This window comes from Chinchilla lanigera, unplaced genomic scaffold (genome assembly GCF_000276665.1).
Source record: "Chinchilla lanigera isolate Chin_1 unplaced genomic scaffold, ChiLan1.0 scaffold00043, whole genome shotgun sequence".
Lineage (NCBI taxonomy): Eukaryota > Metazoa > Chordata > Mammalia > Rodentia > Chinchillidae > Chinchilla > Chinchilla lanigera.
This window is the reverse complement of record NW_004955444.1, coordinates 6,108,312-6,122,942: the sequence shown is the minus strand read 5'-3', so window position 1 is coordinate 6,122,942 and position 14,631 is coordinate 6,108,312. Positions and strand designations below refer to the sequence as shown.

The 14,631-nt window shown below is 45.2% G+C and overlaps 1 protein-coding gene across 3 annotated transcripts in view; it reads right to left on the bottom strand.

Annotated features, from left to right (window-relative positions):
• The window catches only part of Jph1 (junctophilin 1), a gene marked incomplete at its 5' end in the record, with an annotated part of 68,119 nt that extends 53,488 nt beyond the window's left edge, over positions 1 to 14,631 (bottom strand). For all 3 annotated transcript variants that reach the window (XM_013518218.1, XM_013518219.1, XM_013518220.1), the window contains 1 exon segment: positions 14,031 to 14,631. In XM_013518218.1, the coding sequence (XP_013373672.1) occupies positions 14,031 to 14,631 (601 nt within the window).

Below are 14,631 nucleotides of genomic sequence, written 5' to 3'. Positions count from 1 at the left end.
AGAAAAATTAGTCTGCACAACAGGAACCCCTCCCCCTCATCAAGTACCCTCATCTACCTGTTTCCTAAAGCAGGGGGGAGCTGATCAGATTCAGAGGGTCTGGAATCCCCTCCAGCAGCCACCAGCAAAGGAGCTTCCGGAAGGCTAACTTGCTCCAGACAGCTCCTGGAGGCTATGAGAATTCTCTATTACAAGCTACAGAAGCAGCTCCAACAGAGCAAACCCATAAGGAGTTTGAGCAGGGACCAGGAGAAAAAAGATGTAGATGGTACTGCAGAATATAAACACAAAAGGGATCCCAGTTCCCCTCAGTTCCGTTCCTAAACTGAACTGAAGTGCTCTTGGCAGAATTCCCCACACACTGCTCACCCTAGCAGCGCCATGCAGTTAAAATGCCCCCATGCACAGTCCTGAGAGTGTCTGGCGTCTGAGTTAGCTACTGCAAAGTTTTCACTCTTGAACTGGCAGGACGAGTGTCTTCCTGTAGGCCATGTGCTCATCGTTTTGTTCTATTCTGCACACAAAGAACCAATAAAAAATGAAAACGGCCTTTTGTAAGGCAAAGAAAAGTCACAGGTGTTTCATTCTTTTATACAGACTTAGTCAAAGAGAACAGGCAGCATGAAAAGTTAATCAAAGCTCTGACTACCGTCTATACAGCAGACTAGAAAGCGTGGCAGCTACTCCGTTCATTACACCTTAGGTGAAATAGATTTGCTACTCTGATTAACTTAGATGAACTTACGCTACTGAATCCTACTGGACCCACAACCAAACCTTTCTGGGCATCTTATTTTAGTATAAAACGACTTCTTGCCTCGTTATCTTTGTTTCTTCCTTAGCGAGTCCTCTTCCCCAGCCCCCTCTACTCGCTTTCCTCACAGTTATTACGCATGTGAGCGCAAGTCTTTGATTTTTCCACTTCCTTACGGAGCTCTTACATGCGCACGGCTTCCCAGCACCATCCTTACAGGACTCTCGGGTTATCTCTGCTTGTTCCACCTTAAACGTCCGAGCATTGCAAGACTCATTATTCTTCTCCCCAAAGTGTCCCATCATTATTCATATTACATGTACTCTTGGCTGACATGTACTTTTGGGATGTATGCCCACCCTTAGAGCTTTAACTCTTTTGTATACAATCAGGTATACGAGATGAGTTGTTCCTTTATAAATTTCAGGAGTTAAGGTCTCTGCTTGGGTTGATTTATTCCTGTCCTTGATGCCTTCTCCCGGCCCCCAACTTCTGCTGCTTGCAACCCACCTCACACACAGCAGATAAAACCATTCTCATCATACGCTGTTTCGCTCATGCTACTAACTTCCTTGGAACTCTGACATGTTTCCCTTTGTGTGCTCTCCACCACGGCAAAGCAAAATGCTGCGAGTCCTGGATCACACACAAAAAAGAGAGAAAACTTCTCGAGTCCTGGATCACACACACTGATGGTGTGCATGAAACCCAGAAGGGTTCTGAGTACATTTTTATAAACACATTTGTTAAGCTTTTCCAAATGAAGATAAAGCTCCAGAGTCTAAATCTGATTATAAGGCTGTATCTAGTGTCTTTAGCCTCCTACTTCCCTTTCAAAATTTCCTTGCTGTATACTACAGCATTAATTTGCAAATATTATGGGAATAGCACCACTATTGCTCTTCATGCATTTATGAACTTTCTGGAGCATGTTTTTCCTGGTGGTAGGAAGAAAGCAAGAGGGAGATGTTTGCAGGGAGGGAACCGTGTTTTCTCGTTCTACCGGCCTTGAGAGTCACTCAGGACACCACGGTAGAGCCTCGGGAAATGAATCTATGACTATAAAACCCAGACCTGCTCAAGCAGACCACAGGACACTACCACCTACAGATCAGGAGCGAGGGGGGATCTTCACTGCCTTTCAGTATGTTTCCTTCTCCTTAGGCTGTGAGTCATCAGATGTGCTATTCCTCCCCCACCCGGCAACACCTCCCACCCCATCTCTGGCAAATTAGCCCTTAGCTTCCCTTCAAAATGTGGCTCAACGATCCAATTCTTTATGAAGTCGTTTCAGACCAACTCTTCCTGGCAAAGATGCACCGGTTACACTGGGGCCCCTACAGCCACGTCACCTGATTCTCCTTCTTTTTGTCATTACTCATCATTTGTTAAGGGCCAACACACACATACATGCACGCACGCACGCACACACACACTTACATAGACACTGCTTGAGGGGAGGAGGATGATTGTTTTATTTCCCTCCTTGGCTTATGCCTTCTATTTCCTTTAAAATCTCCTTAAGACCTTATAATTGGATGCAGTAGAGGCTCTGCAACTCTGACAAATACATGCAATTTAAGAAAACTTTTAAACAATAAAATTTAGTAACTGTACTTTAACATCACAAAATTAATGCACTATTCTGAAGATCTGGGAGCAAACAAAAAAAAAAAAGAGAGAAAACTTCTCAACATGCTTCTCCCACCTTGAGTCCTCTTTTCCCCACCCCTCCCCGCCCTCCAACCTTTCCTCCCTTTCTTGTTTACAACAGCTTTGTTTCCATTTTGTTCCTTTCCCGTCCTTCCTTCGCCCCACTCCCTTGTTTTCACTTGTGGGGTTAAGCATTAGTGACTGCTTAGTCTCCAATCAGACGTCAGTAATTCCAACAGGGGGCTGTGATCCACTGAAGACTAAGAAGAGTAACTTTTAAAATGTTTTTATTGTCAAGTTCATCCCGTAATATGAAAAGCCAAACAATATTGCTAGGGTATGTGACCAAGTAACGAGGAGTCATTGGAACTGCTTTATGAACAAGCCTATTTATCCACTTCTTCAGTTCCTGTAAGACCAGCCATCGGACATGATGTAAACCGTCTTGAAGCCTTCCGGAAGGAGGCAGAGCACGGGGCTGGGTGAACTGCTTTGCACTACTTTTTAAACCTCCTTCCTATTTGTATGCACCCTCGCCAGCACTCTAAGCGGCCCTTTACCTCAGGCCTTGGGCAGTTGGAAGTGTGTTAGGTCTTTAACAGCACTTCTGAGATGAGCAAGAGTGACCCGTATTTAAGCCATGCTCCTGGGTACTAACAACAGTTTTTAATTTTCAACTCCCTAACTATAATCTTGCTCCTAAGAGTACACAGGAGGACCTTCTCCTTTTCAATCTACCGCCTTCTGAGTGCAGACAAATCTTAAGCTGGAAAAGTAAAATGTCATGCTTACGAGGTGATTTCTACTAGCAACACTGTTAGTGTCATTATGCAGTCAGGTCCAAAAACAGGCAAAAAGAGGAACTGAGAGCACAAGAGACTCAGGTTCAGGTTTTCTGTGACAATCTGACCAGTTTCCGACTTCATACCGCCGTCACTTGTTTCACATGTTTGAAATACATCACCCATTCTCTAAGAATGAGTTAACCTACTTTGCTAACCAAATCGGGCCATCAGAATGTGGGGCACACAACATCTTAGACTTCTTCTGATCCTCACCCACTACTTTGGGTCCACCAAGTCCTTCTGACTTTGTCCCAGGCCTTTACTACCACTGCCCTTGACTGGAGTCTTTCAAAATCTCTCTCTACAGGGGCTGGGGATTTAGCTCAGCGGCACAGCGCCTGCCTGGCAAGCACAAGGTCATGAGTTCGAATCCCAGTACTGGAAAAAAACCAAAACAAAACAAACAAAAACAAACAAACAAAAACCCAAAAAACAAAATCTTCTACAGACTATTTCTTGGCCCCACTCGCATCCTTCCTCCACTAGGCAGTCAGACCATTCCTCTCAAAGGCAGATGGTTCCCTGCTCAAATCCCTTTAAAGATTTCTCAAAGCCAACAACAGAAAATGCAGCTTCCAAACCTTCCAGAGCTCGTTTCCTATGCTGTGCACTCACCTAACTTCAGGGCATCTAAGATTCCTTAGGAGGCTTGTAACGCCCAAGTTTCTGGGCTCATTCAAAGAAATGCTAACTCAGCACCGGGCAGAAGAGCAGGTATTTGGGAGCTCTCCTGGGGACTTTTCTGTGAGGGCTCTGCTCCCCGCTGGAGAAACAGGTGTGGTACTCACGCTTGCAGGAACTTAGGCTGCAGTTCAGTTCTACTGTACTTCTGCTTGGGGTTTGCCTTCTGTCTGTCCCTAACATCCTTGCCGCCCTTTGTTTACTGCTCAGTCTTCCCTCACTCTTCAAAGCTCAGGCTCATCCATCCTCCTGGGGTTCATCTGCCCTTGTGTCCCTTGCGTCTTTTGCATTCTCAAGTTTTTATTTACTTTTTAAGAATTAACCATACTATACTGACATTGCCTGTTTCTGTTTAGCTTGTTAGATTTGTGATTGTTGAAATGTTTGTTCTATGCTACAAGGTCTATGATGAAATAATACTGATAGAGACAAATTGACCCTTATGAACCTAAAGAAAGTACATGAGTTCAAGAAAAAAGAATCCTACCCCAATTCTCAAAGCCCAGGTGAAGAGTTGGGTTCTCATGTTATTCTGCCTGGCTCTGTGACCAGCCTAGCTCTGTCACATAGTGATCTTTCTCTACCTTGATTTCTTACCAAAACTCACAAGGTGGCCGCATGGTCACAAGGTATCGCCCAAGTTACTACCCTTAGGCTGGAAGGGGAAAGGCCTGTGAACTGGTGGAAAATGCAAACGCACTTGAGGGAAACGTTTAGCACTATCTACGCTGCTTCTTTACTTGGAAACACTCCCAAAAGGTTAAGTTACTGAAAAACAGTTTTGTCGTCTCGGTATCCATATATTGCTAGTAAGACCCCACTACCATCCAATATTGTATCTTATGGATTCTACCTAGAAATAATTTAATTTTCAAACTCCTATAAAAACCTTTAGTCATTTTCCCTTTTGTGTTATAAAATTCTTACACATTTTATGTAGTTTTGGTGAAAGCATTCCTGTTACCAGGGATAAGACACTTATTTAAAGCTATATTTCTGTTAGGCTTCTTCATTTAGCATTCTACGGACCTTGAACATCATCACAAACAACTAAGAAAGGTTATGCAAAGAAAGGTGAATTGGAGTGAGGGCACCTCACGCAGAGAGAGACGGCTGGGCAAGGAGCCCCGGGAAAGGGTTGCCCTCCAGGGGTGAGGTCCCATCATCCTGAAGCCCTATAGCACCTGCCAGCTACACAAGAGTGCTGGGTACCAGGCTAGGTATTTGCTTTTAACAATAAGTCTTGTGTCTCATTCATCTCTGTATACACAGGGCCTAGTGCCATGTTTAGATGGAGCTGGCACTAAATGTTTGCTGAATGACGTTTCTTTAGCATAATTTGTGAGAGTGATATTTTGTGCCAGGACTTTGCCAAGAAAAGAAAAGAGTCCAGCAGATCTTTGTGCACTGGCTAGGCTCCTGGGCACAAATCTTAGAAAGCGTATTTTCACAAATTCAGGAATAGAAACTTTGATACCTGAGTTGCATTGTTATAGGAGAAACAGATTTCTGGTCCCTTAAGGTGAGAACTGCCTGACTGTATGTCTTCAGAAGAGCTCTGTCTAGTATCACATACACAGGATTCCACTTTCTCTGCATGCTCCAGAAATATCTGTGCTCCCTGGTTTGGGATCTAAGCTTTCTAAGCACAGTACAAATGTCTCTGAGTTCACAACCCATCTTCCCATTATCCTTGGGGCTAATACCCTGAAATTCAACAAGTCAAAATTCCAAATTCACCTTCCCCCCCGTAAATCTAAGGTGTCCTGGTTAAAGTGTGTCACCATCCATCCAGCGGGCCAAGCTGGGCACCCGGGAGTCAGTCTGACTTAGTCTGTGCCTATTTAACCCGGTGAGTCCTAGTGGGTCTGCATGAGGCCTCCTTCCCCACAAGTTGCTGCTCCATCCACACTGCCCCACTTGGCTCAACCCATGGGCTCCTAGGTTACTGGTCAGCAGACGACAATCTCCACTTGTACTGCCCTTTACTTTCCACAATTCCTATACCACCTGCAGCCAGGTGTATCTTGCTAACTATGACCTCTTCTGCCAAATATCCATCAATAGTTCTCTCTCATCCTTGGGATAATGTCACAGCTCATCTCTCAACAGCCCCCCAAAGCAGTCTCTTTTCCAACCACATCCAACATGGTATCAAACCCTCATATACACATGGGCCACTGCCCTTTGCACCCTCTGCTATCCTCTGAAAATATCCACACATCCTGTGGCTCTTAGGCTGATGCCCTTGCAGAATGCTGACTCCAGCTGCAAGCTCTGATTAAGGTCTTCCTATGTGGAACCTAAGCTCGTAATAATGTGTGATAATATTATAGGTAACTACTGTTTCTCATCTTCCCCAACCACACATGGGAAAGGAAGGGCTGGGTCTTAATCCTAATGTTATGTTTGCATAGTAACTGATTAACATAACAAAGAATGATTAAAATTAGTACTTCACTAAGAACCCAACCTTAGAAAAAGGGTTAGCCATCATGGGTCTTCTCTGTGAATCCATGCCCAAGTGTTAACAAAGGTACTAACTGACGACAGACAGGAGCTAAAGGTGTCACCCTTCGGGGGCCTTTGTGTCTTGACAAGGTAAGCTACCGCCCAAAGCACAACTGATTTTCAAATCACTGGTTTAGCAAGGATGGAGCAGGGAGCAGCGGTCAGGTCGATGTGTCTCCATTCTTACCCAGAAGCCCTAAATTGCTGGCTTCTGTAGTTACCTCCTCAGGATGTTTTTCACTAGCAGGCTCCCCATGTATCTCTCAAACCCTTTCCCCGATGCAAGAAGAAAATGTACGAACTTTGAAATTCAAAAATCAAACTCAAAAATATAAAGCTTAAAAAAAATCTAAAAAACTTTCAATAGATAAGGACACTTCCAGGCCAAGCAACCAAGACCAAAATTTGATTGACTTGATGTAGTAAAACTTGCTAACGTTTTTATCTTATTTACAAGCTTAAAAAAATTAGCAAAAATAAAGCAAAAATTGTTTGTTAATCTCTGGCATGATCCATTGTTTCAAAGGTGCTTGAAAGTGAATAAATACATTTTAGTTGGCTTAAATAAGTTTCTTTGGCCCACACAGAAATCCTAAGAAGATTGACTTCAAAGTGTTATATTATTCTGAAGGCAATCTTGACTCCTTAAATATTAATTAAATTTCTGAGAAAGCAGCTTATTTTGATTTTAGCATATTATACAAATAAATCTGAAACACCCAATGAAATAGAACAGCAAAATTATGAAAAGCTGATTTGATTTTATTCTCAAGAGGCTGTTGTACTAAAGCTGAATGACTTACATAAATACCTTTGGCATTTGTTGGATCCTGTTCCTAAACACAATGTTCATATTTCATCTATAATAAGAAAAGCATCTCAAAGATTTGCAAGGCACTAGTCTTGCAAGCGTCCAGTTTGGTGTCTTGAGTAAAGTGAGATTGGCAGAGTCAGCTTAATCCATAATGGAAAGTTGTGATCGGGCTGCTTGGCTACCCGGCAGCTGCTGCTGGGAGGAGTCCACTGGCGAAGTCAGCCTGCGCACAGGACTCTGCCTTGCCCCAAACCGCTCCCCCAGGTCAGCACTGACATTCACACGGGGCACAGCGGGTAGAATATGAACACAACCACACTTGGGGAGCATTTCCACGCAACAGAGCAGCAGGGTGGTTTTCATTACAGATGAAGCTATACTGAAAAGAAACTGCTACTTTAATTCTTCCTATTTATCCTATCAGGAAAGTGTTGTTTCAGAGCTTAAAGGAAATGGATCTGCTGAAGTTTGTACTATCGAAGCAAACTCCAATTCCTAGTTAAAGCTTATCATCATTCAGCATTTTCTGATTTGTTTTTTTCTCCAGCCTTCACAGCCAGTTTTCACTAAGTAGATCTCTGCTGTATTAAATACTGTTTCCTATCCCATTCTCACAACTCCAAGCATCTTCTCCTCGCCCTGCTTGTTTAATGAACGTGGTCAGCCATACCTCTGTGACTCAAATTTTAAAAAGTACGTTGTTTTACAGATTATAAGCCTGGATAACTGTGTGGTCCTTCCATTCTTTATGGCCTAAGACTAATTTTCATTAAGTTTTTACTTTTTTATTGGCTTGAACCTGTTTGTTAGTCATCAAAACGCAGGCCCACCTTAATGCCTCAAGGGTTTCTGGGTTTTCTGGATGGGCCTGGACGTGGGAGGACTCAGCGAAAGGAAGATCTTCAGAAACTAGAAATCCTAAGGTTTTACAAGGTTCTTAATTAACACTACACGTTCCCGTGCTGTGTGTAATGACCTGCTAAAAGATGAGTGACGTAACATCAGAGCCGAAGGACAAGAGCTGCCATTAGAGTTTCTCTGTGTTCCTGAGTCACACCGCCTAGCAACTCTGCAGCGAAGCTGGACCCTTTCCGCGGGGGTGAGACGGCGCTGCCCCCTGGGAGGTCATCATTCTGGTTCCAGCTGCTCCCCTCCGAAATCCGCACAGAAAGGATCCTCAGGGACTGTGTTGGGTCCTGGACGTGCAGAAGCATGTTTTCCTTTAAACATCCCACAGACGAATGTAAGGAAGCCCAAGCTCCTGGATTCTTTTCCATGGGAAAGGGGCATTCTTTAGTAAAGAAGCAAAAAGGTATTCAAAATTTTTATGTGCAATAAAAACATTGCAGGAGGCAGAGGAGATGGTATTCTACACTAACATACCTAAGCAATATGAAGGTAAAATGTTTGCTGGCCTACACTTTCTTCAGAATAGTCCAGCAGTTTGGTACACATACATACGCAATTCTTTTGCTCACTTTCTTTTCCATCTTAAAAAATATAGTTGCCTATTATAAAAATATAATCGCCTCGTGCAGCTCTGAGCTGGAAATGGCGTGGATCTGGCTACATACATCTGTGGCACAGGTGGCCAGCTGGGTGGAGCTCACTCTTTTCTTTTGCTTATCCCTATTTTTGATTCTCAAACCTTTCCTCCCTTCCCCTTTCCTCCATTCCATCTTTACCTCCACCCCAGTCTGGCCTCTTGGTCTTCTATCAACTTTCACTTAGGAAACTGGTGCTACCAGCATCAGAACGTTTTCTTAGACATTAACCGAACACAGTGACTGACAGTTTACACAGCCCTGCGCTCCCTAAACCCTCGTCCCATCCTCAAAACCACCGCGACGTGGAGGCTGAGGTGTGTGTCAGCCTCTGGTCCCAGTAACTTTCGTGAGCCTCAGGTTCAGTGTTTCAGCCACGACTCTGGAATTTAACCAGGGCCAAGCTGCTCACCACATGTGAGAGGCAGGACCAACGGCCAAGGCGCAGATATGAACAACACAGACGGCACAGCTACTGAAAACAATTAAGGATCTTTGTAGCTGTACATTCTCCCCTCTTTACCTAGGTAATAGCTTTCTCATGAACTCAGCAGGCCCTAGAAGAAATTTATCTTTCCGCAAAATCACAGAGCTAGTCACTCAAAACGAGCCACAGCCCCAGTTGAAGAAACAAAAAAATACATGATCACTAACACTGCAGAAAAGAATAACATATAAACTATTAATTCTGACTTGTAAAAGAGAAACGGTACCCTTTTGTCTAACAGAATTTCAGAATTTCAAAGTCTTGGTTCTTTATAAAGACTTGGCAGAGAACAAGTTTTTTCCTAAAATCAGTAGTAGTGAGTTTACTTTGGATCCACAATATGCATTGGTTCATGGTTAACTTTTTAATTACTAGTAAGGGAAGTGTGAACCAAGCGAAGCAGTCTTGCGAAGGACTGCTCTATCTGACCCAGCCAACTTTATGCGTGAAACGGATCCCTATTTAAGAAAAATGACCTCTGAAAAGTGGCAGGACAAGAAAAAATTCCAAAAGGAAATAAAGATGGCTAATTATTCAGCAGGCTTTGATTTTTGTCAGACAACAATAAACTGTTATGTTTTGACTTGTTATATGCTTTGGTGATGTCCAGTACATAGGATCAGCCGGTATTATTATAGAATAACTGATCTGGAGTGTCCTTATCTACAAGGGAATCACATGTCTTTCTCAATGGAGCAGCTCAATACGTATGAAACACAGAGGTGACAGTTTGACTAGGAGCTCTGTCCCCAGCCACACCTTGTAATAATGCCCAGCAAAACCCAATTAGAAGCTCTGGAGGAGTTCTTACCTAAGTGGTGAGAATTTTACTCACCATTCAGCAAATATTTACTAGAGCCCTTATCTATGTCCCCTGATCTAAGATGCTGGGGACATAAAAAGGAGCAAAGCCACCAGACAGGATTGGGCTGTCTCTCCCAACTCAGCCGCAGTGAGATGTACGTAAACACACTGACACGTGACGGCAATTTAGATTAGCCGAGGGAGCTGGTCTGGGTTGAGGAGGATGGAAACGAGGGGCGAGGGAACGCGCTCAGGGAAAACGTCCGTGAACAACCCTCACGTGCTCTCCCAACTAAATGCCTCCCTTTCAAATTCTTCCTTCCAGTGCCACTCTCAGGAAGCAGTCACTTCTTTGAACACCTCACTCAAGGGGTCGCTGAAGTTGGTAGGATAAACAGTGAGCAAAGGAGAGACAGAACTGGAGCCACAGGATGACTGAGGGAATCACAGCAGGCCAGAGCTCCAGCACCTGAGGGAAGGGAAAACGCAGGCAGGGCGGGGCGACCTTGGCCAGAGGTTCAGACTCCGCCTCTGAACGGGACGCTCAGACTGCACAAGGTCCCATAGTCCTTCCAGATCTGAGACTGGGGTGTCCTTCTCTAATGAAATAGCTTCTGCCTGTTACACCTTTCTAGAAAGGAAAGTCAGCGTATTTGGGAATCTGTAGTGACCCAAAAGGAGTCTGACCGGCCAGGCTATACCAAAGGGTGATGTGGATGAAGGAAAGGCTGAATGAACGGCCTGGGCCCAGCTCTGCTCTCCGCAGGCATCGAAGTGCCCCAGGGCTGCTGGCGTCACAGAAGTGTCCGTATTCCAGCGCTGGCGAGGGCAACCTCAGTAATGACAAGGCACGAGGCACGCTTATTTCTTGAAATATTTAGAGCTGCTGTCCTACTTCTTGAACATTTATTGAAAAACAAGGTTAGATATGGTCTCATTCACAGGTGATGATTTTCACCTTCAACCAAGATAAGAGGGTGAAAAGTTTTGTTAAATCTTACTGTACTTTTCAGATCAGAGTAGAAACCTAAACTGGGTGTGGTGGCGCACGCCTGTAATCCCAGCACTCGGGAGGCTGAGGCAGGAGGATCACTGCAAGTTCGAGACCAGCCTGGGCTACAAAGTGTACTTAAGGCCAGCCTGAACTGCATAGCGAGACCCTGTCTCAAAAAGACAAAACAACAGAGTAGAAACCTAAGTAAAATTCTAGGGTTTAGCACGTTATTAGCATCTTTTATAGCTTTGACTCTTCAAGTGCTAACCTGCTAGTAAACTACATACACATCCTGCTACTGCAATGCAGTGTCTACCATCTATCAGCGTGTGTCCATATTCCCATGAGAATGAAGCAGGGGTATACAATAAGCCCGTGGAAATGAGCCTCCGATACGCTGACTCCGGAATCACCTCTCCCTCTCTCTTCAAAGCAAGAATGTACAAATCTTCCCCGTCTTCTTGAATCTTTGTGCCAAATATGGCTGGTTCTGCACCTCCTGATTTCCTTTATAGAAGGGTACAATATTATCCTTCAGAGCCAACTGGAGGCTTTGCTTAGAGAAAATGGGGCAAGATACAAAGGCAGAACCATTTCCCCGGGATGTGAAACAGAAAAGTTTAATCAAATGTTTTTATTTTTAATCTTTTTGTCTATTGAATACCTTATTTTCTATCTGAATAGCTTATTTTTATTACGGCAAGAACACTTAATGAGACCTGCCCTCTTAACAAGTTTTTAAAAGCACAGTCCAGGGTCCTTAGCCCAGCCACGACGCTGCACAGATCTCCAGAGCTTACTCATTTTGCGTAACTTTACACCCCGACAGCAGCGCCCTACTCCCTGCCCCTCAGCCCTCTTAAAGGAACCCAGGGTACTACTTTTCCCTGTTTCCGAGTTTGGCCAGTTTTGGTATTTCATCTAAGTGGGGTCATACAGCATTCGTCCTGTCTGTCCAACAGCAAAGTGAACGCTTTATGAAGCAGCTGACAGTAGAAGCTCTTCGGCTCGAGATTTCCCGACTACAACTATAACACAGTCCTCCTCAACCACACGACATTACCCCTAAAAGTCGTTCAACAGAGGGAATTTCATGATACTAATCAGAGGTCATCTGTTCATCACAAGCAGGTCCCTTTGGATACTGAGTTCCTTCCAACTAAAACCGGCCAGGAAAGTAGGTACTTAAAATAAGTCATTTGCTAGAGCGTCCCGCACAGGCTTATTTTCCACGTGCTGAACTTTCAAGACTGCACTTGCCTCTCATACATTACTAAGCCGAAAGGTGAAAATAAAACGGAAGAATCGAGGAACGCGTTTACGATTAGAGGCTGGAGACTACAAGAGGGAGAGTCTTAGCCCGCAAGTCCGCGGAGGGCGCAGGAAGCCAGCAAGGTTAGGTAGGCCGAGTGGCCTGTGTAACAAGCACACTGAAAAGCAAACAGACCCAAAGCGTGGTGAACACAGAAACCTACCATCTAAAATAAAAGGTGCTCAGCAGAGGAGGCAGGAGAGACCCTCACCAATCTGCTCTGCTTACCCAGAAACGTGGGATTCCCTTGGGATGAAGAGGAAAAGTTAAGGACTTTTAACAATATCTAACTAAAAACAATGTAAAAATGTGACCTTCTCTACTTTAAACTTAGTGTTGCAGACACTCAGGTAAGGACAGTAGCAGCCTAAAATAGGGGCACTCAAAAAAGAAGTATGAAAGTGTGAAGTTCAACCACAGAAAACAGCCATTTTTTGGTATGTCAAAAAGTTCAAATATCAGAAATTTCATAAGTTCAGCCAAAAAAGGAGGTGCTTGTTAATTCAATGCAAAGAACGAAAACCAGAAGACATGCTAATATTCTGCGGTTTCAGAGAGGCTGATATGACAGTGGAGTATTACTGAAGCAGGAACAAGATTTTTAATATTCTATGCCAAACTCAAGTCCCACAAAATTACAGTCAATGCCCACTTAACTAAGCTAAAGGATAAAACTTCCATGAGTAACTTTTTCATTTTCCTTTCTGTTTAACACATGACGTCATCCCTAATAAAATTCTATTACCAATAGATTTCATCATCTCTTTTGCTGGCTCCCTGAACTCTGCTATTAGTGGAGAAACTTCAGGCACAAAATCCTTCTGCGCACACACGCCCCCCACATCACTCTCATGCTCACCCACTTCCTCCAGCCTCTCTACTGCTCTACTTTCCTCCACTCCTGGCACAGTGAGAGTCCCATCTGTCACGTCGGGTTCCCCCAACCCCTTCCTTGTAATACACGGCGACCTAATCTCTCCTGCATATACTGTGGCCATGTGTACGAGCTTTAGCCTCTGCCTTTCCCACGGAGAGCAGCTATGTCGTTTTATACCATATGTGACACATTTTGTCACCTGATTTTCTACTCTTGCCATAGCTAGACTGCGGCTTTCTCAAACCAGCTTCACCTGAAAGGCTTCCATACACAGATGCTGACTTTATAAACTGGATCACTGTGTGGGAGGAGTTCTCCATACGCCCATCTTAACTGTAAGAACAAAACCACACACCATTGCTAGACATATTTCCGTGTCGGGGGGATATTTCCTTTTTGGCTCCCCAAACACAGAGGTTTCTGTGATCATATTTCAGAAGGTCTTTCTTTGAAAAATGTGACCTTCTGGGCTCAGGAAGACGGCCAGAGGGTCTGAACGTCCCCTCTCACGACGTTAACCATTAGGGAACTTAGAACAGTAAGGGCGCGCACCGCACCTGCAATACTTTTCGGCAAGGGAAAGCCTCAGAACAATGCGGACACACTCCCGACCTTCTACTGGCACCAACCATTTCCCACCTTCGATGTGGTGGAAAGGCAGAAACGTACTCGGTGACCTCACCTGAAGGACAGACACAGCACCCCCGTCTTCTGCAGGCCTGGGCTTGGCACGGGCACCCCCCGGACCACATACCTGGAGTTGGCTATTTCCACTTTGGTTCTCGCCATGGCGGCCGCCCTTTGCGCGCCTTCGATCGCTCTGTCCACCTTCTCCCGAGTTTTTGTGTTTCGGATGGGTATGAGCTGCTTCCTTATTCCACGGACCAGAATATTATTTTTGTATTTTCCTTCCTCCTTGGAGCCGTCGGGGAACACGGTGCAGCCGTAGCCGTGCCTCCTGTTGCTCGCCCACTCGCCCTCGTACTTCATGCCGTTGGAGCGCTCGCTGACGCCGAAGCCGCTGCGCTTGTCGCTCTTCCACTCGCCCATGTAGGTCTCCGTGGTGGTGGCGTCCACGTGGTCTTCCAGGGGGCCGAAGTCGCAGTCGACGTCGCCGAAGCTGATGGTGGAGTTGGCGTCGCTGGAGCTGATCCTGCTCAGGGCCGCGTCGCTGCGCACCGAGCTGCGCTTGCTGGAGATGGAGGACTTGGACTCGGACTTGCGCAGCTTCATGCTTCCCAGCAGCGAGCCGCGGCGGAAGAGGCCGCCCTTCTTCTTGCCGGCCAGCTCGGCGTCCGCGTGGAAGTTGAGCACGAAGCCGCCGCGGGTGCCGGCCGGGCTGTCTGCGGCGGCCG